The 22,855-nt window shown below is 39.4% G+C and overlaps 5 protein-coding genes and 1 long non-coding RNA gene across 9 annotated transcripts in view; 5 read left to right on the plus strand and 1 right to left on the minus strand.

The window, feature by feature from the left end:
* Positions 1-530, minus strand: part of LOC103420756 (uncharacterized) — a 1,002-nt gene extending 472 nt beyond the window's left edge. The window contains exon 1 of the mRNA XM_008358792.4: positions 1-530. This exon is cut by the window's left edge and continues 112 nt beyond it. Within this exon, the coding sequence (XP_008357014.2) occupies positions 1-530 (530 nt within the window).
* Positions 1-837, plus strand: part of LOC103420755 (uncharacterized) — a 2,181-nt gene extending 1,344 nt beyond the window's left edge. The window contains exon 2 of the long non-coding RNA XR_527134.4: positions 1-837. This exon is cut by the window's left edge and continues 571 nt beyond it. This is a non-coding gene — a long non-coding RNA (uncharacterized lncRNA).
* Positions 838-1,061: 224 nt separating this feature from the next.
* On the plus strand, positions 1,062-4,519 carry LOC103420753 (superoxide dismutase [Fe], chloroplastic). 2 transcript variants are annotated; one of them, XM_029106006.2, is made up of 9 exons: positions 1,062-1,811; positions 1,896-1,948; positions 2,278-2,352; positions 2,906-3,094; positions 3,268-3,439; positions 3,545-3,663; positions 3,795-3,821; positions 3,929-3,952; positions 4,061-4,519. In XM_029106006.2, exons 1-9 carry the CDS (start codon positions 1,721-1,723, stop codon positions 4,268-4,270), a joined length of 960 nt encoding a protein of 319 aa, XP_028961839.1. In that variant the 5' UTR covers positions 1,062-1,720; the 3' UTR covers positions 4,271-4,519. The 2 variants fall into 2 exon arrangements, with proteins under 2 accessions (XP_028961839.1, XP_008357013.2); XM_008358791.4 differs by having other exon boundaries at positions 1,611-1,811; positions 2,275-2,352.
* A 5,138-nt stretch (positions 4,520-9,657) lies between these two features.
* Positions 9,658-13,427, plus strand: LOC103428530 (polyadenylate-binding protein 1). The gene is made up of 6 exons (XM_008366631.4): positions 9,658-9,960; positions 10,063-10,165; positions 11,159-11,229; positions 11,882-12,073; positions 12,190-12,314; positions 12,923-13,427. The coding sequence occupies exons 1-6, from the start codon at positions 9,832-9,834 to the stop codon at positions 12,966-12,968; spliced, it is 666 nt and encodes a 221-aa protein (XP_008364853.2). The 5' UTR covers positions 9,658-9,831; the 3' UTR covers positions 12,969-13,427.
* A 1,377-nt stretch (positions 13,428-14,804) lies between these two features.
* Positions 14,805-18,110, plus strand: LOC103439572 (mediator of RNA polymerase II transcription subunit 31). Of its 3 annotated transcripts, XM_008378133.4 has the most exons (7): positions 14,805-15,098; positions 15,287-15,384; positions 15,494-15,590; positions 15,714-15,792; positions 15,889-16,163; positions 16,290-16,351; positions 17,710-18,110. In XM_008378133.4, exons 1-6 carry the CDS (start codon positions 15,052-15,054, stop codon positions 16,300-16,302), a joined length of 609 nt encoding a protein of 202 aa, XP_008376355.1. In that variant the 5' UTR covers positions 14,805-15,051; the 3' UTR covers positions 16,303-16,351; positions 17,710-18,110. The 3 variants fall into 3 exon arrangements, with proteins under 3 accessions (XP_008376355.1, XP_008376354.1, XP_070681448.1); XM_008378132.4 differs by lacking the exon at positions 16,290-16,351 and having other exon boundaries at positions 14,907-15,098; XM_070825347.1 differs by lacking the exon at positions 17,710-18,110 and having other exon boundaries at positions 14,907-15,098; positions 16,290-16,352.
* Positions 18,111-19,969: 1,859 nt separating this feature from the next.
* Positions 19,970-22,478, plus strand: LOC114825902 (glutamate dehydrogenase 2-like). Its single transcript, XM_070825348.1, has 8 exons — positions 19,970-20,232; positions 20,363-20,476; positions 20,833-21,129; positions 21,239-21,355; positions 21,448-21,698; positions 21,797-21,872; positions 21,956-22,042; positions 22,142-22,478. Exons 1-8 carry the CDS (start codon positions 20,125-20,127, stop codon positions 22,325-22,327), a joined length of 1,236 nt encoding a protein of 411 aa, XP_070681449.1. The 5' UTR covers positions 19,970-20,124; the 3' UTR covers positions 22,328-22,478.
* Positions 22,479-22,855: the final 377 nt, after the last annotated feature.

A 22,855-nucleotide genomic window follows, 5' to 3' on the forward strand; every position in this document is an offset into this window, starting at 1 on the left:
GAAGTACACGGCCTTATAGGGCAACTATGCCTTCTAAGCACTCTCTCAAACACGTCAAACTTTTTCTTCCTTGGCCTCTCCTTCTCACAACGCCTAATCAAACTCCTACTCTCGGACAATGGTATCCGAGGAAAATAGGTCACCGGCCGCGATATCACCCCACTTCTCAGCCTGGTCACAATGTGACTCTCTCCACTTATTCTTGTCTCACAAGAATGTGTTACTTCATTGCCATGATCTTCCACTTCTTGAACATCGTTTGGTGTCATGTACGAAGAAAAACTCGAATTTGCACAAGAATGGTTTTCGGGGAAACATGCATTTGCATCGAGAGAGTTGAGGATGCTGCGATTCTCATGATCATAAGTTTGTTTTTCCTGGACACTGAACTGTACTGAGAACTTCAGATTTCCGGTGTCGCCTCTGACTTGGATGGTGTCTCCGGTGAGAAAACCGGACAGTTGGAGAGGTGTTGAAGGCATCAGACTGTTTGGTGACTGAAATGATTGGTCGGAGTTCATGTCTGCCATTGAAGTACCCAAATCCAAGGCTGTAGGAAAAGAGAGAAGAAGACGAAGATGGGAAGTGAATTAATGGTTGCAGATTTTGATGATGGAGTGTCTCAAGTTTTGTTGCGTGGATGTGAAATGTTGCATCTTTTGGCAATTTTGGCACCTTCTTACGTTGCTTGATTGATGCAAATGAATCAATGATGTCGTTTCGTCACATGGCATTTGGATTTGGTTTATTTCGGTTTGTCATTTTGGACGAAAACTTTAATGAAAATCTCACGGTACTGTTCACTTTAATAAAAAAAAAATTATATTAAAAAGTCAATCATGTACTATTCACTTTACCATTTATTTTGTTCTTATCATTAAAACTCAAAATTTTCAAATTATTTTCTTTGGATGTGCGAAATATAATAAAGATTGAAAACAAGTGTAGTACAAGTGTACTCCCACAGGAAGAAACCAATGTAGTACTAGTACTAGTCTACTCCCACAACAGATACATTTAGGGAATTGGATCCTCTCCTGAGCACAAGCTCTAGAGCCTGCTGACCAACGCACGTGGGCCGTTGGATTTTCATCCAACAATTACATTTACTATAATTTTTAGAGGAACCTCTTGTTTGTAGTCGTTGGATCAAAATCTAACGGTCCACGTGCGCTGGTCAGCAGGCTCCTGAGCTTGTGCTCAGGAGAGGATCCAATTCCTACATTTACCATTCTAGCAATGATAATGCTAGAGAGACCAAATTTTTAAACCAAATGATTTGGTTTAAAATATTTGATATCTCTAGCATTACACTTTCATAAAACAAGAGTTGAAATGAGGAGAAACAGGTCCAACGAGGCCTGTTTTCTTTGATTATTGGACCCGTCCCACCCTGTTAATTCTATGAACCCATCTTGCCCCGTCCCACTGTGTTCATTTTTACAAATTTTCAGACTTGCCCCGTACACACCACGAATCGCATGAACCCAGTGGTCCCGCGAGCCTAGGCCCCGTTCGCCCACCCCTAGTACACTAGTACTAGTACTACATTTGTTACCTAACTTGACGATATCATGTCGACACAATGACACATAAATGTTGACACAATGATGCAGAAGATAGGCCCAATAAAGTGGCCCTCCCGAAATAAATATTACTATTCAGTCTTCTCCCCCGTTGAAAGTCTTAAGCTTTATCAAGAGTTTTCAACTTATTGGACATGGTAGCACCGGTTGCGGTTGCAGCGGCAGTAACAACAGCGCTAGGCACGCCTAGTTCGCTAACCAGCGCACTGGGTCCGTCATGGCAAGGTCATTACCCTCTTCCCCGCTCCATCTCTTCCTCCGTGTGCAGATGGGTTTGCACTAAGTTTATCGGTTAATCTAAATTTACAGGGCTCCACGGAAGTCTGGGAACAGCTCGAAGATTGCAATGGCCAAAGAAACAGGTTTGCTTATTTCGATTTTAACCATTTGAACTCTTTTAGAACATCGTTCAGGATTAATCCTTACAAAAATTAGAAGAATCCAAAACTATTAAGACATTCATTTTTAGAGAAGAAAATGGACGATACAAAGAAAATAGACGACTAAGATTCTACATAAAATCTAAACTTTTAATTCAATGGTCAGATTTTTTAGATTGGCTTACTTTTGATAGACATAATCTTTGAAGAAAGAGCTAAAACATAAATTTAGAAAAAGTAGTGTCGCGAATCCGCCACCTATATTGTTTATTATTTGTATTTAATTTGGAATTTTAATGCTGTGAAAGCAGAGACAATACAGAAGGAAAGTCGGCGCCATTGGTATTAGGGCACAATTTGAGCTGAAGCCTCCTCCATATCCACTGGTAAGTAAGATTTTTCTTCGCATATGAAACTGGATTTAAAAGCTGATTTCAGTAGCTAATTACTGTTTTACCATTGCCTTTTGACCCATTTTCCATGAATTTTCAATATTTCATCTCTTAACTCTATGGAAACTATATGGATAGTAAAATTTGGGTACTTGGATAAGAAACTATAAATTGAGTAGCTATATATTGTTGAGAGTTGTCCTACATCGGTGAGGGACAAGTTTGTTATGTGCTTATATGGTCTTAGGCTACTCCCCATATTGCCAATTGGTTTTATGTTGGAATCTCAATTTCATCATGGTATCAGAGCGGGTTGTCCTCGTGTGAAGCCAAACGGCCACACGCTCTCCATGTCACCCAGTTATTGTCCACGTGTAGGCTTGAAAATCCTCCTTTATGGTGGAATCCCAATTTCATCATATATTGAGAATTCTAGCTAGTTTTGCTGGAAATAAACCATCAAATTCGGGTGCTTGTTTGCGTTGTATGGAAGTGCTGAGCCAATGCTTAAAACTCGACACTTTGTTTTGATGTTCGTTTTGAGCAGGATGCATTGGAGCCGCATATGAGCAAGGAGACGTTAGAATATCACTGGGGGAAGCACCATAGAGGTTATGTGGATAACCTAAACAAGTTGATAGCGGGAACTGAACTAAATGAATTGTCGTTGGAGGATATCATACTTGCTACATACAACAAGGGGGATCTGCTCCCCCCTTTCAACCAGGCAGCGCAGGTATGCTGGCCGTGAGATGATTTCTTATCACGATTTTGAATTGTTCGAGTTGATAATATTCTGTGGTGCGTGGGGAGGTGTATCTCAATATGAAGCTACACATTTGTGTTGAAATTAAGCTTATGTTTGGTGCCATTATGTTAACTGCCTACTTCTTTTTTACCTGTTTGCAGATCTGGAACCATGACTTCTTCTGGGAATCTATGAAACCAGGTGGCGGGGGAAAACCATCCGGGGAACTTCTAGAACTAATTAATAGAGACTTTGGTTCTTTTGAGAGATTGATTGACGACTTAAGGTCAGCTGCAAGTACACAGTTTGGCTCTGGCTGGGCTTGGCTTGCATGTTAGTAGTTGCCTACCCATAACACTTCATATTATTTGCTTGAAGATTGATATTCCTCTGATGCCGAATTTTGCGTACGCTAATATGTGTATCGTCTTTTTCCAGATAAAGCGAATAGACTTGATGTTGGAAACGCAGTAAATCCTAAGCCATCTGATGAAGACAAGAAGCTTGTAGTGGTGAAGAGTCCTAATGCCGTTAACCCCCTTATTTGGGATTATACTGTGAGTATTACTACTGGCTCAATTCTTCCGAAATCATTTTTAATGTAAAGATAGTCTAAACGAAATTATGCCAATCGCATTAAGCTTTTTCTTCCTTGTGCGTAATGAGTTTTCTTGTTGATTTTATGCAGCCGCTCCTTACTATCGATGTTTGGGAGGTATTTGACATTTACCATGTTTCTTCCTATTTGAAAATAGTTATATTGCTCAGTTCTTTTCGGAAAAGCCATTACTAACGGATTTGAATTTGCTTTTGTTTCAACAGCATGCTTACTACCTCGATTTTCAGGTGAGTCTCTGTTTATTGAGCATTTGAACTTTCAGCTTATGATTCGGGCCTATGCATTCTGTCTAATACCAATGCATCTAACAACCACATCTTCGATTCTTTCCTCAGAACCGGCGAGTAGATTACATATCAATCTTCCTGGAGAAACTCGTATCATGGGAAGCGGTCAGTTCTAGGCTTGAAATGGCAAAGGCTCGAGCTACTGAAAGAGAGGAAGAAGAAGAGAAGAAGAAAAGAGAGGAGGAGGAGAAGACATTAGACGGCGAAGTTCCAGAGATTTATGTGGACAACAAGAGCGATGACTCAGAGACCGAATGAGTTCAGTTTATTTGCAGTTAAGACAACCCGGAAGCAATTTTGGGCTCGTTGCCTTCTATGCTGCACCGAATGTGATAGAGATCATTTGAGTTTAGGCGGCGCCATGTACTAAATTTTGCGGTATCCATAACTAATGAGCAGATAGAACTTAGGCGTATGACATGTATATTTCTCTGTGGTTTCCAACAATATATAGAGCTGTTCATGTACATTTTCTTCTCTCTATAAACTAACTACATCTTGTATCCACCTTGACGGATAAGAGAGTATCCGGAGGAGAGATTTTGTCAATGCTTTGTGGTCCGAAGATCTCCCAGAATCGAAGTGTCTCATCTCCGACGGCTGATACCGCAGTTAACCCATCGGGGCTCTGCACCGAAAATCAATCAAAAGAAACCAAGTTAGATGCTTTGGAAGATATATATGTTACTTCAACATTCAAATTTAAGTAAAACTAAACCCCCCAAGAAAGCAATGTGAATTCGTACATTGAAATTCAAATTTCGGGTCGGTGTTGTTCTGTTGGTCATCACACAACGACAATAATCGAACCTGAAACAAAGTTTAATTTTTAATACAAAAATTAAATTGCGTTTTTGGAAACCTAAATGGCTTTGAACGGCTAAAATATCATGTACATCAAGTCAAAGCTGTAAATTTGAACCGGGCCGTCGTTCTTTTTCTGGAAAGGTATCATGAGTCCAAATTTTACTTCTAACGCCAATTTTGAAAATTTCCGTTGCGTCCCTTAGTTTTCTTTAGCTCCATTTGATTTTCAATTCATTCAGCCATTTGTTCTAATGAGACCGCTTTGGAGGCGAGTAGGGAGCACCAATCCGATTGGAGTTCCTGCATTTTTCGATAATTTGTGTTGCTGGCGAATTGGTAATGCAGAGAATAAACACTCCTTTTACTTGGCGATAAAGAAGAAGCTGAAGATGATGAAGGAAGAAGATGCAAAAGAAAATATCTTTGATTACAGAAACGACATCTCCCGCCAAATAGATTTATATAAGGGAGGAAATCCAGCCGTTGCTTCTGTTGAGACCACTGGGGCCCACCTGGGTTTAAATGGGGTCTCTGACTTTCTGGCGTAGGTGTGTCAATCAGGAGGATCCTTTCCGGATCCTCTTTATGGAAATATTTTTTGATGTAACCGTCATACGAGATGGTACACCACGTGTTTTTATAAAAATGGTGTGTTACTTATGTGTGTTAAAAGGTTAATAACTTAAAAATTAAAAATTTCCACCACTTGCATAAAAACACGTGATATAATATCCGTGTTCCCATCACAACTAAAAATTTCTCCTCTTTATGAGGATCCTGGAGATCTTTAGATCTTATCCGTTCATCATATATCGTGCGGTTAGTTTTAGTCAGATACTATTTATATTTAATTTAAAATAATTTCTGGCTGCATGATGTACGATGAACGAACAGGATTTGAGAATCCCCAAGATCCTCACAAAGAGAATCCGGAGATGATCCTCATTCGTCAATCACCCTTGTAAGGTGTGTTAATCACACTTGTTATTGTCCACGTGGATATCATATCACGCTTTATCGGAACTCTTGACGGTTAGATTAACATAAGTATGAATATGAGAGAAAAACATCATTTTATGTATGTAAGTGAGACGAAAAAAAACTTTTGGTATGAAGGTGAATTTCACAATACTTGATGATAGTAAAGTGAAGGTAATGTACCTACATTTTTAGGACTAATTCTTCTTCCATGGTATGTATATTGAGTGGTCCGAAAAATCAAAGATTAGAACCTGCATGTAGAGATTTAATAGATCTTTGCAACAATTAGATCTTGCATAAAATATGAACCACTACCCGTTTCTTACAGCCCACTGATATCTTGTGATTTACTCGGAATTTCACTTTTGTCTCTATATTTTTTCTTGCATTTCCGTTATTATAGTTTCATTTTATTTTCACTTTAGTTCCATTTGTCAACTAAGTTAATTTTTTCTTTCATTTTTGTGCACATCTTCTCATTAGAAACTACATTATTCCAAGGATAAAAATAAAAGAAAAAGCACATAACTTTAGCCAAATTAAAAAGCTCACACCTTATTTCATGAGAGAGTCCTAATTTCCCCAATTTTGCTCAAGGGAGCAGAGAAGGCCTGGCATGAGGAAGAAGAGCCTGTCAACTTAGCCAGGATGCCTGCCTGGCCAAACAGGAGTTTCCTCACTCAGAACACAAATTGGAATTCGTCTCTCTAGGTAGAGCAGGCAAGTCATCCTCGGCTACCAAACACGGCTCTTACTCTCATGTGAGACCTCTCTCCCTCTTCTTATTTCCCATGACGCGGTCGACTGTTAACTGACTGTTCGTAGGCTCAAATCTCGTGGAGATTTCATAAACCCACTACAATGCTGAGACGAGGATGCAAAGATTAGATTTTGAACTCGCTATTAATAACCTGTAAAAAGAACAAAAATAATTTCAGTGCCAAAATTATTTTTTGTTATGTCCTTTATGTGTGTGTGTGTGTGTGTGTGTGTGTGTACCATTTAGCTGACACCAAGGAATATATTCTTTGGAGAAAATGGGAGGACCATGGAGGTCAATCTTCCAGCCAACTTAATCCTGTAAGAAAGCAATTTGTTCTTGCCTAAATGAGGCACATTGCCAATTGCCAGTTGCCATTTTAGGCCAAATGTTACGGTGCTTTTGGCTTTTGGCGTTTTGATGCTGCAAAAACCATCTTTGAGGTGCTTTTGTGATTGAGATGTGATTCTACCTAGTGGGCAACATCACTTATTTGAAATGCCACATATTGAGAAAATCAATGCCTTGGCCAGTAACCAATATTTGTTTTCGTTGACTGGTTTTTTAGGCCTCATCACTTCATCCATTTGGCTAAAGGGTTTTTGCTTTGATGGATGTATAATTGCTTTTAGGGTTTGCGTAGAAACACTTTCTATATTTGTGAGTGCTTTTAGAATGATTGAAAACGATTTTGGTGAAAATTTTTGAATTCAAAAAGCACTTCTTGTAAGACACATGTGCGCTGTGAACCCACGTCTGCAGCTACGTTAGTAGTTATCTGAGATTATTGGGGCAACTGCGCGTGTGGAGGAAGTACCAGAAGGGCTGCACATAAGCTTTCATGTGGGTGGGCCTCATTTCCCACGCAAAACCCAATTGGTTTCACCATGGTAATCCTATATAGTCTTCAATTGTGGGAAAACTTTTTTTAGGGCCTCGAACAATCCCTCTACTATAGGAATTGGCTCCTGCCCCATCGAAAGCCACCAAGTCTTTAAACTTAATGACATACGATGGTGGTAGGGATAATTTTTAGGACACAATTTTGAAGTTAAGTCTTGATGTTACAGTGTATTATGTTTGGAGGGAGCGGAACAACCGTAGATTCAACTCAAATCAACCCGCTGCAGTGGTTGTCAACTCAATTAAGTCCACCATTAGACTTCGATTGAGTTCTTTGAAAATCACCAATTCCGCTGCTAATGACTCTACTTTACGGGAATGGAATATAACTATGAATAGTTAGTTTTTTTTTTTTTTTTTGCTGCTTTGATGCAGTGTTGTTAGCTTTGCTGTCTGTTTTTCTTTTAGCTACAGCTTTTTGTTGCGTGTTTGTATTTTCAGCTACTCTTTGTTGCTTGTATTCTATTTTTCTCATCAATATATTTTATTTACCAAAAAAAATAATAATAATTAGATGCTCTTAACTTCTCCAGAATAATACTCTTATGATGTGCATCATATTTATTGTACCATAGTTCGGCCTAACTATTTGGGCCTTGTTACTTGCCCACTTTGTGCGTCATCAATATTTACACGTTGGTTAACTATAATAATTATTAATTAATTATTGATAATGTTGCATTGCTCCTCACTTCCCTGAATGATTTTCAAGTTAGAATCTTTCAATTTTTTTTTTAAATGATTTGTTTTGAAAAAAAACAACATTAAATTATCAAGACAATTTTAGTGCATGAGCTCGCATGTCGACTTGAAAACCAAATGTTTTGAATCAAAAAATTAAAGGAAAACTAATGAAAAGAGCTTGAAAACTTTGAGTTTTAACAAAAATGACAAAAAGGTGTTGTAAGTGAATAGTACCAGGATTGACTTTTTAGAGTAAAAATGTGGTTTTTCGTTAAAGTGAACAGTACTGAGAGTGTTTCATTAGAGTTCCCTAAAATTAATTGAGAGAGGAGGGGATACGAATTCAAAACGTCGGCCTGCCCTCTTCTAACAATCTCAATATTTACCTTAACTTTCATGACTGTCGTTGTCACCACCAGTTTTGCAATCTCTTACGATTATTTGGTCATAATCATCATTCCAAATAAGAGAAATGCTAAGAGGATATTTTCAAAAGTGAGATTCTCTATAAACTCTCAATCACTTCACAGTTTAACATAAACTTCCTTGTTAACAATTATAAACATTTAAAATTTGAAAATGGTAACGATTATTAATAAATTAGCCCATTGTGAGGTAAGTGAGAGGTATTCCTATTCATTGGTAAGTGAGAGGTCTTAGGTTCGATTCTCGCTAAAGGCAAATTTGAACATAATCATCATTCCAAATAAGAGAAATGCTAAGAGGATATTCTCAAAAGTGAGATTCTCTATGAACTCTCTATCACTTCACAGTTTAACATCAACTTCCTTGTTAACAATTATAAACATTTAAAATTTGAAAATGGTAACGATTATTAAGAAATTAGCCCATTGTGAGGTAAGTGAGAGGTATTCCTATTCATTGGTAAGTGAAAGGTCTTAGGTTCGATTCTCGCCAAAGGCAAATTTGAACCACATTATTGCTAGCCCATTGGGAGGCTTAGCCTGCTCCTCCACCTCCTTTAGTGTATATAATATCGTTTGTTCAAAACTATAATAAAATCTATGTAGAATCCACTTAAAATCCACATTTTTTATGAAAGTCAATTGAACTCTGCAAGCGGCCATTTACCATAGTAGTGGAAATGAGTTGAACTTTTATGTGACGACGTATGTTCGAACTTCGTCGGTGGCTAATATAATAAAATCTATCGTTTGACAAAAAAAATAAAAAATAAAAAACTCTCTGAAATTCATGTATTGATAACTTTTTTCTCTTTTCCCAGACCTCATATAATTTGTATGCATTGTTTTAGGTAAAGTCCAATTTGTGGTGTAGTAGTTCTTAAACGTGCCAATCGTCGCAACGACGCCGTTTAGAACACCTACAGCAAAACGAAATAGAAGAAGCGAACTGCAGCCGCAGGATTTTCTTTCTACCACGTGGTTCAATCTCGGACGTTCGTGATCAGCCATAAAAGTCGGAATCTAGAACTACTCACACTATCAAAGACAAGCGGATAAACACGTCAAAACCCCAAAATACCCCCATAAATTTCCTAAAATTTCAAATTTGAGCCGCATTCACCTCAGCTCCAAACCCCAAACACGCCGACCGCCCGATCCCAAATATATAATATCCCCAAAACCAAAAACCTCAAAAACCAGACGCACTCGCGCTCTCCGAATCACACTGAATCCGACAACCACCGGGGGAGAGAGCCATGGAGGAGCAACATGAGCACGAGGTTTACGGCGCCGAGATCCCCAACGACGACGGCGAAGACGTCGACATGTCGTCCAGGGCCGATGGGGCCGACGACGAAGACTACAACGACGACCCTAACTCCAAGGTACTCCCTCAATCGATTACACATCGAAAATCTGGTGGCCTAGCTTCTTGTTTGACCATGTTGGGCTGATTCGGGTCGGGTTCTGGTTTCTATGTGGTGTAGGAGCTGGAGGACATGAAGAAGCGGCTGAAAGAGATAGAGGAGGAAGCCGGCGCTCTCCGCGACATGCAGGCCAAGGTCGAGAAGGAGATGGGCGCTGTTCAAGGTATCCAATTTTACTTTTCGTTTTTTTAATCTAATTTCTTTTGGGTGTTTTGGGCATGATTTTTTTTATCTAGGGTTAGTCTGCATTGGGTTTTTTGGTGGGTTCGAATTGGAACTTAATGATGACTGTGTAGGTAATGCTGCTAGGTCATAATCCTCTATGTTGTCCCTTTGTGATGTGTGTTGGGGATATGCTGATTCACAAGAGCTTAAACGAATGGAAAGATTTAATTGTTTTGAATTTTGATGCGTCTAACTGTCCCACGTTGTTAGTTATCGCTTATTGAATGGATAGTGTACCCTAACTGGAAGGTTATTGATTTTGTACAATTGGGTTTTTGTAGTTTTGTTCTGAGTACATGTTCGCATGCTGAGACCCATGTTGTTAGTCGTTGCCGGTTGAATGGATGGGGTACCCGAATTGGGAGGTTATTGGTTTTGTACAATTGGGTTTTGGTAATTTTGTTCTGGGTACATCCACACTTGCTGTTTGGTTTACTAGGATTGTTTGTCATTGTCCTTTTATGTAAGCTAGCTTAAAGAACAGGAAAGTTTTAATGATACGCGTTAACTGACCATGGTTGTCCGTTGTTAAATGTATAAACTTCCTGATTCCGATGGTTATTCATTTTAATTTATTGGGTTTTGTAGATTTTGTTCTGCATTTGTGTATGCGTGTAGTTATTGCCCTTTTATGTAAGCTAGATTAGTCCTTTTGTGTAACTATCCTTTTGTGTAACTATGTGCCCTTAATATGATAACTAACTGAACTCTCTTAGCTTCTGTCTAATTGTACATCTTTGGTCTTTCTCTGTTGGTCACACAGTAGGCTGACATAATGTGAATGAGTACTATTTCTGCACTGCTCATGTTTGTAATCGATGAGATATGATATCCCCTATCTAATTTTACTCTAAGGTTTAATGCTTCAAGTAATGACATCTATCAGTATAGCTAATACTTTTTGTTTTATGTGTTTTGATTGTGAATGAAGATACCTCGAGTGGTTCTGCGTCTCAGGCTGAGAAGGAGGAGGTGGATTCTAGATCCATCTATGTTGGTAATGTGAGGCTCAAAAACCCTTTCTCTTTTTCATTAAAGTTTGGACTTTATTATATAGTGCATTTATGTTTTCATGCTCTGCTCTCTGTCTTTCCATCCTGTCAAATTTATTTTGGAGGGACTCAAATCTTTCAGAATTTAAAGATATCGTAGTTTAGGATATGACTGAATTTATCTTGGGAGAGACTTTCATTTTTGCTTTTGGCGTTCCCTAGGACAGGGTGCTATCCACGGAGTTTGTTTGCTGTCCTTTTCTTGCACTTACTAGGTGACTGTATGTTTATATAGACTCTTTTTTTTTCCGGTAGGCTACACATTATTGAAGGTTTCTGAGTGTGATTAAGTTCTCGTTTGAGATTTGAATTTCAAGTAGCCACTTACTGTCCACAATCTAACTAGTTTGGATAATTTCTGGTACAGATATAGTTGGGTCAGTTGACTTAAACTGGAACAAGTACTTAGTATTAGTTAATGTATAGTTCAATGTACTTATAAAATGCAGTCTCAAGTTTTAGTATGCTTTCCTAAGTCTTTGACTAAGTTCATCTGCACTAGGGAAAAATTTCTTTCTAAATTGTTACCTTGTGATATTTGCGATCCTCTCTGTAAGTAGTAAGACCAAGAGTGAGAACCTATTGTTTGATTTCACCTTCAGGTTGATTATGCATGTACTCCTGAGGAAGTCCAGCAGCATTTTCAGTCTTGTGGAACCGTTAACAGAGTTACAATTTTGACCGACAAGTTTGGTCAACCAAAGGGATTTGCTTATGTTGAGTTTGTTGAAGTTGAGGCTGTTCAGAATGCTCTCCTGTTAAATGAGTCAGAATTGCATGGCCGTCAATTGAAGGTACTTGATTTTTTGTTTCTTTTCTTATTTTATGTAGATAGGTCTCTCTACTTATTTGAATATTGATTTTTTAGCGATCAATTGGGTAACAGTGATTGGTTTTGGTATATTAACAGGTCTCCGCTAAGCGGACAAACGTTCCTGGACTCAAACAGTATCGAGGAAGGCGGCCCAACCCATTTTTTCGATCTCGGAGGCCTTTCATACCTGCTGCACCCTTCTATCCTTCGTTTGGTTATGGGTAAGTACAATGATCTCCTTTTCTACTTGTTTGCCTTGTAAGGAAGTCAAGAGGCATAGAATTTTGGAAAATTATATGTTGTCTCCATCAATGTGCCAGCCTATATTTGTAACCATTTAGTGCGTTTGCGTGTAGATTTTAGGTTGTTGATAGTATACAAGTAATACATGTGAAAGGATATATACTACCAAATGCGTGCGGCTGTTTAATTTATGATACTTGCAGCTACATCATAACATGTGCTGCTACATTTTGGTTGTATTATATGACTTAAAGGTATTATTGTTCTTTGTATGCCTCACGCACTTTCCAACAGAAAAAACAAATGAATAAAGAGGAAAAAAGCCGAAACTACTGAAATGTCAAAAATGGAAACTAGAATGACCTTAAGCGGCTTGGCCATTTCTCCTAGGCTGCTCTGTACGTCCTTTAACAAGTTGTCAGTATTGCAGCTTGTTCAAGTTTATTGAAAATTTGTTTCAGTTATTTCATTAGTTGCACATCTCGAAAGTTGTAGCTTTGTTATGCTTTCTCTCACTCACTCAGAAGCTTTGCATGAAACTCCCCATATTATGACATGCCATTGATTTGAATTTTCTTGTCTGCAGGAGGGTTCCAAGGTTCAGGCGGCCCATGAGGTATCGGCCATACTAATGATGAAGTACATCACTAGCAGGTGGCCACATTATACGAAAGGTATGTTTGGTTATGGTCCTATACCATACCAATGACGAAGTTAAATTGCTAGGTGGCTACACTGGGTGAGGGTCATATATGTTTTATTACGGTCGTATCTATAGTTTTGGGAACAGGAGAAAAGAAGTTGAACAAACCATTTGCATGGCATAGGCCGACTTGATTCTTTCTCGAATTTGTAGTGCACGAAAAGAGTTTAGTTTATGTGTGGAGGGGATGAGAGAAGGCAAATGTGCAAATGCTGTATCAGAGAGGATTCCTTTTTACAGATTTCTGTGCTTAGATTTGTAGTTTTAAGACCGGTGTGGATGTTTCGTAACATTGAAGGATCCCCTACTCCAAGAACTGTTTATGCATTTGATTTTATGATTGGAATAGTGAAATAGAACTATGAACTGTCTTCCTTTTGGGTCAAAATGTAAGTTTTTATTGTTCTAGTGAATTGATTCGAGTATATATCTGAACGGGGCTGTTCAACTTGGACTTGGATTGTCTGCCCTCCTCATCTCATACCCTCCCCATGCCCTCCTATATTCTGTGGTCACGGTTAAACCACGTTAACATTTTATATTGATTTTTTTATAGAAATAATAAGACAAAAAGCAATGCGAATATAAAATGTTGACGTGGTTTAACCGTGACCACAAAAATAGGAGGGCTAGAGAGGGTATAGGATGGGGAGGGCAGACAATCCAAGTCCGTTCAACTCGGGCTGACCACGAGAATGTCTGACTTAACTGGTTAAGTTATAAGTCTCGTGCAGGTTCAAAGTTGGGGAGGGGAGTTCCCGCTCGTGCATGGGGGTAGTATGGTAGCTCTAGCTCGGGTCAATGTGGGCTCAAAAACTTGGGAAAGAGATCCTCCCCGGATTTCTTATATCGAAGTCCATCAATTAATTAATCCGGGCTCTTGAAAATTTGATCTAATGATTAAAATTATTATAATTTTTAAAGAAGTATCTTGTTTGTAATTGTTGGATCAAATTTCAAAAATTGTTTAATTTTACTTGATGAATTTGAGATTCTACTCGATATCAACAATATGTGAGCTCAAAAATTGGGAAGGATCCTCTCCGGATCTGTGACCTCCGGATCAAGCTATGTTGGCCGTTTGATTCAAAGCCTGCGATCAGAAATCTTTCTTCTCCTTCCTCTTCCCTTGGAAATTGAAGACGAAGAACTCCTGGGTCTCACACAATGGGAATTCTTCGACGTCTCCGACGCCGACCCCAAGGAAAACCACCACCACTGCTCTGACTTCGAACAAACAGGTAAAGGCAAGCTTGTTGTGGCTGATCCGATCCCCGCCCACTGTCATCGTCGGTGGCAGCGAGAGGAAGATGGGTTACAGAGTCCGTGCTGATTGTTAGTAGAAATGATCCTTACCCGATGATCAGGAGGATCCGGAGTGAATTGATACAGAGAGAATCATTACCCGAAAATTGGACAATGAACAAAAACACAATGGTTTTTTTTGTAGAAAAATTAATGAAAAATACTTGAAAATTTTGAGTTTTAACGATAAGGATAAAGTGAATAGTACCAGAAAATGTGATTTTTTCATTAAAGTGAACTGTACGAAGAATTTTTGGTTAAAATTCCTTTATTTTTTAGGAAAATTAACGAAAAGTCTTAAGGAACTTTAGTTTTAATCAAAATGACAAAATAAAGTTGTAAGTAAATAGTATTAAAAATGACTTTTAAAGATAAAAATATCCTTAACGTTAAAAGTGAACAATATTAAAAATGTTTTATTAAGATATTTTTTAATTTTTATTTTTTTAGGAGTACCCACAATGGTTTCTTAATTGTTTATTTAGGGAAGACAAGTGCCCCAATGGGCTAAGTATTCATTTTCGGATTGAGCTCTGTATTGGTTTACCGGACCCGGCCCATATTCGTTGCTCTAGTTGCTACGAACTGTTACAGAGGAAGCTAGAAAAAAGGGGGACGACTCAGTCGTTAAAAATAAATTAGAATCAAAACAGCAGAAAATTGCTCCCCAAATCTGGGTGCTTAGCGTTTGGAAGTGTTGATATTTAATGGCGTCCGGCACAGAGAGCGATGACACAGCCGATACTCCACCGCCGTAAGCAAACCCACCTTCTTCCTTTCCCCTTTCACTTCAATTCATCGCTAAAATTTCTACCTTTTCTCTTTGATTCCTGTACTTTCTCGGCTGCCGAACACATCTTGGGTCATTTCTTAAATTTTACCCGTTTGATTGCAGCAGAGAAAGAACTCGCTCAATTGATTGATTTGTGCTTGTAACTGCAGGACAAGCAGTATTTACAAGGACCCAGATGACGGGCGGCAGCGATTCTTGCTCGAATTGGAGTTCGTCCAGTGCCTCGCAAACCCCACTTACATTCACTGTATGTACATATATCTCTTAGTATTTGGATTTGGGTTTTTTCGCTAGAAATGTTTAGTGGGTCTTTCCGTTTGAGGCGGAGCAGCTTATATTTTGTATATGCAATGCAGATTTGGCTCAGAATCGTTACTTTGAGGATGAGGCTTTCATTGGGTACTTGAAGTATCTTCAGTATTGGCAGCGTCCCGAGTATACGAGATTTATAATGTGAGCGAAAACCCGTCTCATGTGATAGCTTTGTGGTCATTTTGAGCCGATTGAATAGTCTAAGCATCCTTTTCTGAGGTTTTGTTTTTTTGACCCTCGAAGTATTTTCTTGTAATTGTTCAGGTATCCTCATTGCCTGTTTTTTCTTGAGCAACTTCAAAATGCGAACTTTCGGGCTGCAATGGCACATCCCGGAAACAAGGTCAGTTTCTGATGCATTTTCTCCCTCGAATTTTAATGGTTTGGAACTATTTGTTGGAGCCAGCAGTATGTTCATCTGGTTTTTTGTGATTTCTAGGAATTAGCACATAGGCAGCAATTCTATTTCTGGAAGAACTATAGGAACAACCGTCTGAAACATATTTTGCCGAGACCCCTTCCTGAACCTGTTCCCGCACTTCCTCCACCTGCTCCACCTCAGCAAGTTGTGCCTCCCGTTCCACCCGTTCCAGCTACAACTGTTTCTGTTACAGCTACTGCCCCAGCCCCTTCTCCTATGCAGTATTCGATGCCCCCCGGGTCTGCTCCAAAAGTTGAACCGAGGAATACTGGGGTTGATCGAAGAAAGAGGAAGTATGTTAATTAACTGTATTTATTTTATGCTAACTGTATTTTGGAAGCACAAGTTTTCCGCAATTTTTAACCAAAAAGACCAAACTAGATCAGTTTCCTGATTTATGCGTGTGGTTATTACTATAGGAAAGACGGTTAACTTGACAATATCATACATAATAACAGCAATGGAAAATAAATCAGGCGAGGTGAGTTTTAATTTCTTGGTCTTCAGACTTTTGAGAATAGCATTATGACAATCTATGGTATCCACCGCTTCTGCATTTTTCTCTTGTTTCTTTGATAGTGATTAGCTAATTCACGAAATATTTTTGCTCTATGAAATTATTGGTTAGCAGATTAAGTTGGTATTACTTTATTGTGGCTTCTCGGGGTTTCCAGGGATCCTCACTGCATGTTCAGTGCTCCCCTTTCTACATTCAATCATTTATTGAGCCTGGTGTGGAATCACCATCATTAAACATTCATTGTTGGTCTGGCTGCTGGTCTAGCGATCCCTCCAGGGTCCGATCAGATCAACCAGCGACCGGTTTACGGCAAGACTCTCTTTCTCAAAGGCTTTGTTCATGCTAACCCCAAAGAGTCAAGTCACTTGTTCACGAAATCTTTCTGCTCTATGAAATTATTGGTTAGCAGTAGTGTTCAGTGACTTGTGTATTTCAATCTGCACATTCCATCAGATTATACAATTTTCACTGCCAGGAGAAAAATGGGGAGGAGAACAGAAAAGAATCAAAGAAGTTTTCTTTTTCATTTCTTTCATACTTCTGTTTTGTCTTTTTTCTTCGGGAGGGGGTGGGTGTTAGAATACCACAGGGGAGTGGGAATAGTTCCTGGGGCAACTTCGAATTGCGACCAGGTCTTGTGAATGTCACTCCCAACTGTTCATGGTTTTTTGTTGTAGTCTTTGTTCCCCCTCCCACCTATATATGGCAATGATGATATGTGCTCTTGTTAAACTACACCTCTCAGGATGAGAACAGCTACTCTGCAGTTGTTCGTTGAGCAGATCTAATTAAAATCTGAGCCATCCGGTGGGAGTGAGTTATAAGATGTTTATTTCATTGATGTCAAAGTTGTACTAGTGTGATGTTTTCAAGTAGATGGAGCTACTCTATTGCATCCTGGTAATCTTGCCAGGCATCATGCATATTTTTGGGCTGGCTTTTTTCTCATTTTCTGTTTCGGTTGGGAAGTATTGGTGTAGGGCACCTTAATTTTTGTCTGGCCTACGCGTTGTAAGGGGACCCTTGTTTCAATTTTTTTGCATAACTTTCATTTAAATTAAAGTATATTCACAACTATTCTGTCACTGTATTTAAGTGCAATGGTATGTTTACCCTATTGGCTGACCATTTGAGATTATGGACGGTCTGCGGTTTTCTTTACCCAGTGGCAGAATCTTGGCACTTTTAATATTTACAGTATTATGAAACCATGGGAAGAATGGCCTTTGGCTGGGACATATAAGTTGTGACAGTTAATTTTTTTGTCCATTATATTTCAGGCATTTAGTATGTGTTTTGAAAGTTATCGTTGATTGTAGGAAAATGGCCAAGAACTGAAGGTGCAGGACCATACATCTTTCAGAGAGATTCTGACATTACGATGTTAGAATCTGGGGCACTTATTATGAGCACGCGCGGGAGTTTGGTGAGATCGTGACATTACATCACAAAGCTTTGAGAAGATCGTTCGGTATTTTCTTTTTTAGCTTGGAAGACGGTTTTGTTTATGCCCTCTAGTAGTTTCGATTGAGTTGAAGATCCGATGAGGTGCCTTGCTAAGGGCCTAACTCAAAACTGTCCTTCGATCGGGTTGTCTATCTTTACTAGTAGCGTAAAATGTACTTTGCTTTGGTTGAGTTGAATGATTTTTCTTTGAATTCGAACTCAAGGATGATATAAAGTGTATGGCTATTACAAGGAAATCTGTTTTTATGGGTCATACATGTGCTCTTGGTTTTTGGATAGTGCGATTCACACGCATTTTTATCTTTCACACACTATGTTAATTTCTTGCCATTGATTTTCAATTCATACGGCCGAAAGTTGTGAGGTGCATGAGAAGTAAAAATGGGTGTGGATAGCGCTTATCGGCGACAAACTTGACTAGTAACTAAGGTAAACAACCAAAGCATCTCAAAAGGCAAAATGATAGATGGAACAGATCAATTTTGTTTCCGTTGGAGCCTCCAAGCCGACGCACCAAATGCCATAACATTCTAAAAATAGTTGTCCTTTGAAAGGACTTGTAAATAAGTTAGTTACGAGTGTTTACCATGATACTCGAGGTCTTGAGTTTGATTCATCCTCTTTACTACCGAGTGTACAAAATGATAGATGTTCTCTAGGTGCTAGCCAAGCAAACAAAGTTTCAAGAAGAGAGAAATCGTACGTTCCTTGAATCCTCATGCATGTGCCTATTTTGTTAAGAGAATCATCAAATCTTGGACCTCTCCGGTCTCCACTTATTTACTAGGTGGTTTTGCGATGAATGTTCAGAGTCTTACGTTATAACATTAGAACATATTATCTTCATGTTTAGGCTGCTAAGTATGTCCTCATTCCAAATTCTGTCTTGCTGAGATCGAGCTCTCTCGTGATCGACACCTCATTAAAACAAGCTTATTCTAGTACTACATAACGAAGGACAAGGATCCTCTTCGGATCCTTTTTGTAGAGATCAAGAGAACAATCAATTGTGTTTGTTCATCGTATTAGAAATTATTTTAAATTTTAATTTTAAATTGAATATAATCGAGATCAAGCATGCTTCGTTTACTAAATAATCGAGTGTTGGGAAAATAATATTATTCAGATGCATTGCATATCACCTCTTAAATTGAAAGCAAATAAAAAGGACAAAACCAAGCATATCTCTGTCCACGTCATAACCAATACGCGGCGAAACGTCGGTCCAATTTAGTAACCTGGCGCGCGGACTGCCGCAGTTGGTCTCCACCTGGCAAAATCTCATTGGCTGTGGGCCATCTCCCTCCTATTCAACTCTGAGTTGTCGTGACGGGGAATTAAGGGTACGCAGACGGGACGGGACGGGACGGAACGGGACGGGACGGGACAGAACGAAGGTGTAATTTTTGAAAAATACATGGGGTATATTTGTCTTAAAATGGTAAAACAGTGTGTTCCACAGATGTGGAACAAACCCGTTCCAGGGGGGAGGTGGGACGCAAAAACACCCAAAATCTGTCCCGTGGAACAGCCCGTTCCACCCATTTTTGGCGTACCAAACGCGGGACGGAACGCCTCGTCCTGTTCCGTCCCATCCCGTCCCACGTACCAAGCGCACCCTAACGGACTGGGATGCCAAATACGCGGGTGACAACTGACAAATACATATACGAAATAAAATGGTAATTAAAAAATAAAATTGTAATTAAAAAATAAAAAATAATTCTAATTAATTAATTAATTAATTTGTTGATGCCATGCACATAAATTTCACGTCAAGATCTTGCCCCCTTAAAATCTGCTAAATTAAGCTGGCTGCGCTTGACTGCTCACTCTACTGACCATTATGCCCTTGCACCTCACGACTCAAGAAAGAACTGATTCAAGTGGCGATTTCGTAAATTCATAACTGTTAATACTAGCTATTGCCTTGACCGAGCTCTAGCTCTTCAATCTTATCCCTAATCCTGATTAGTGTATCCATCTAAGCACACAAACAGCACTAATCTGTCCCTCTCTCTCTCTACTTTCTCTCTCTAAAATCAGCGGCAGCCTTCGTTTTCTACCACCCCTCTCCCTATATAAGCTCACCAACCACTTCACCCTTTGCCCAACTCTGTGTCTTCATTTTTTACCGTCTCACTTACCCCATTTCACCATTGTTACCGGAGCCATAAGTTACCTTCTTGTGAATTTGAAGTTTTTTTCTGGTGCTTTGAGCATTTCCCATCACAGGTTCTCTCTGTTTTCGAGTTTGATCAGCAGCCATGAATGCCCTCGCTGCAACGAGCCGCAATTTTAAAAACGCTGCGCGTATTCTCGGACTCGATGCTAAGATTGAGACGAGTCTCTTGATCCCCTTCAGAGAGATCAAGGTTGTTGTTCATCAGCTGTTTTTTGTGTCTTTTTTTTTGTTTTGTTTAAATCTCAAATTTTGATTAAGTTGTGTTTGTTTCTCGAGAAAGTTTTGAACTTTTTTTTTCCTGTGTGTGTTGTTGGATTAAGGTGGAGTGCACGATTCCCAAGGACGATGGAAGCTTGGTGTCGTACGTTGGATTCAGAGTGCAGCATGATAATGCACGTGGACCAATGAAGGGAGGGATTAGATATCATCCTGAGGTGACGATGATGTCTTAATTTGGTTTTTGTTTTCGTTTTGTTAGTCTTATGTTTTTCTTCTTTTTCATGATCTGGTTGTTGAAATATCATTTAGGAGGGAAGAGTAATGGTTAAAGATATTAGCTTTTCGAACCCAAGTGTCGAGGGAGGGGGTGGAGTAACGTGTTAGGATTATGATACGTTCAAGGCTCGATTCCCTTCAGTAACGTAAAAAAAGATATGAACTTTGATTCTAAATGGTTTGGCTAAACTGTTCATCTGTAATCACACAAGAAAACATCGGCATAGATTACCGAAATGTATGTCTTCTGTTGGTGGATTCTGTATCGAATTTGTTGTTGGTTTGTTTCTTAAAGGTTGATCCGGATGAAGTGAATGCCCTGGCTCAACTCATGACCTGGAAGACTGCTGTGGTCGACATTCCATATGGTGGAGCCAAGGGTGGAATAGGATGCACCCCCAGGGACTTGAGTTTAAGCGAGTTGGAGCGTCTGACTCGCGTCTTCGCTCAGAAAATCCATGATCTCATTGGAACTCATACTGATGTTCCCGCACCCGATATGGGCACCAATGCTCAGACCATGGCATGGATGTTGGATGAGTACTCCAAATTTCATGGTCACTCACCGGCTGTTGTCACTGGAAAGCCAATCGTAAGTATTCGACACTCGGAAAATTAAGCTAAAAATCGGTTTCCTAGAATTCGATCAAATACTTGTCACTGGAACTGTCTTAAGTTTTCTCTTGTATTTGGGTTTTTAGGATCTTGGGGGATCACTAGGTAGGGAGGCTGCAACTGGACGCGGTGTCGTTTTTGCAACAGAAGCTTTACTTGCAGAATATGGGAAGTCATGCAAAGGCTTGACTTTTGTTATTCAGGTATGTATGCACAATTGATGTCGTCGTGTTTGTTAAGAAGTGAAGTTTCGGTAAGCATGTAAAAGTTTTGAGTTTTGGGTGAACTTTTACAGGGTTTCGGAAACGTGGGATCCTGGGCAGCAAGGCTTATACGCGAGAGAGGCGGTAAGGTCATTGCTGTGAGTGACATTACTGGTGCAGTTAAGAACCCGAATGGACTCGATATTGATGAGTTGATTAAGCACAAGGAAAGCACTGGGAGTTTGTTAAATTTCAACGGCGCAGATAACATGGACCCTAATGAGGTACTGATACACGAATGCGATGTTCTCATCCCTTCTGCTTTAGGTGGAGTTCTGAACAGGTTTGAGCTTTTTTTCATTGTTTCTTGTACAATGTTGCATTGATTGGAGACATAATCGCTGTCATAGATTAATCTGTTCTAATCGTCTTATTGTAAAGGGAAAATGCTTCATCCGTGAGGGCGAAATTCATCGTCGAGGCAGCAAATCATCCTACCGATCCAGAAGCTGATGAGGTACTCTTACATATTCATTCTTCCGCGATTATAAATACGAAGAAAGATAGTTCCAATTCTGAGATGATCTTTTATTGGTGCAGATATTATCCAAGAAAGGAGTCATAATACTCCCAGACATATATGCAAACGCTGGTGGGGTGACTGTTAGCTACTTTGAGTGGGTTCAGGTGACTGACAGGAGAAACTTTAGCTCGATTTTTCTGAGTAGCATTCGACGATTAGAGACATAATTTTAACACACTGAAATTCGGTTTATTTTATCGCAGAACATTCAAGGGTTTATGTGGGATGAAGAGAAGGTGAATAACGAGCTTCAAAGGTACATGACTCAGGCGTTTCATAACATCAAGAACATGTGCAAGACCTATGATTGTAATCTCAGAATGGGTGCCTTCACATTGGGTGTAAACCGGGTTGCACGCGCCACCAACTTACGGGGTTATGAAGCATAAAGAGCTTCTTCTGTTAGCCTGTTGCATTTTTTTTCCCATAGTCATTCACCTCTCCATAAATGGGGGTAAGGCTAGCCGACATTCACCTCTCCCAGACCCTGCGTAAAGCGGGAGCCTTGTGCACTGGGTACGACCTTTTACCTTTTAGTCATAGCTGAAGAAGGCAGATTTGATGCCAGTCTTAGTTTACCTCCAAAATTCTCGGTTCTCTTTTTCCGCGGTTAACCGTTTGCTTTCTTTTAGCAGAATTTGTATTTGATTAGAGGGATTGATTTATTAAGGAAATCAAAATCTGTTTTTCTTGCTCCAAACGTGTCTTAAATGATAAAAGTGGTAGTTGCTGTTGTTATACTCCTATCAGTATTGCTTATGCTAAAGAGCCGAAATCTAGAATTTGTATCCACCTAAGTTAGAACCACATGCAGAAGAGCCCAAATCAGAACCTATTTAAGTAAAACTCGACAGATCTCCTCAAAAGCTCTCGTGAAAGATCTCAAAAGATGGTGGTCAAGTCGGGGGCCATGTCTT

The sequence above is a fragment of the Malus domestica genome, chromosome 07 (assembly GCF_042453785.1).
Source record: "Malus domestica chromosome 07, GDT2T_hap1".
NCBI lineage: Eukaryota > Viridiplantae > Streptophyta > Magnoliopsida > Rosales > Rosaceae > Malus > Malus domestica.

Coding starts and splice junctions, on each gene's coding strand:
- LOC103439572 (XM_008378132.4), top strand. CDS start 15,052: ATGGCGTCCGGCACAGAGAGCGATGACACAGCCGATACTCCACCGCC. Junction 15,099..15,286: donor ACAGCCGATACTCCACCGCC/GTAAGCAAACCC, acceptor TTGTAACTGCAG/GACAAGCAGTATTTACAAGG. Junction 15,385..15,493: donor AAACCCCACTTACATTCACT/GTATGTACATAT, acceptor TATGCAATGCAG/ATTTGGCTCAGAATCGTTAC.
- LOC103428530 (XM_008366631.4), top strand. CDS start 9,832: ATGGAGGAGCAACATGAGCACGAGGTTTACGGCGCCGAGATCCCCAAC. Junction 9,961..10,062: donor ACGACGACCCTAACTCCAAG/GTACTCCCTCAA, acceptor TATGTGGTGTAG/GAGCTGGAGGACATGAAGAA. Junction 12,074..12,189: donor TGCATGGCCGTCAATTGAAG/GTACTTGATTTT, acceptor GTATATTAACAG/GTCTCCGCTAAGCGGACAAA.
- LOC103420753 (XM_008358791.4), top strand. CDS start 1,721: ATGGTAGCACCGGTTGCGGTTGCAGCGGCAGTAACAACAGCGCTAGGC. Junction 3,664..3,794: donor CCCTTATTTGGGATTATACT/GTGAGTATTACT, acceptor GATTTTATGCAG/CCGCTCCTTACTATCGATGT. Junction 3,953..4,060: donor CTTACTACCTCGATTTTCAG/GTGAGTCTCTGT, acceptor TTCTTTCCTCAG/AACCGGCGAGTAGATTACAT.
- LOC114825902 (XM_070825348.1), top strand. CDS start 20,125: ATGAATGCCCTCGCTGCAACGAGCCGCAATTTTAAAAACGCTGCGCGT. Junction 20,477..20,832: donor GGATTAGATATCATCCTGAG/GTGACGATGATG, acceptor TGTTTCTTAAAG/GTTGATCCGGATGAAGTGAA. Junction 21,356..21,447: donor GCTTGACTTTTGTTATTCAG/GTATGTATGCAC, acceptor GAACTTTTACAG/GGTTTCGGAAACGTGGGATC.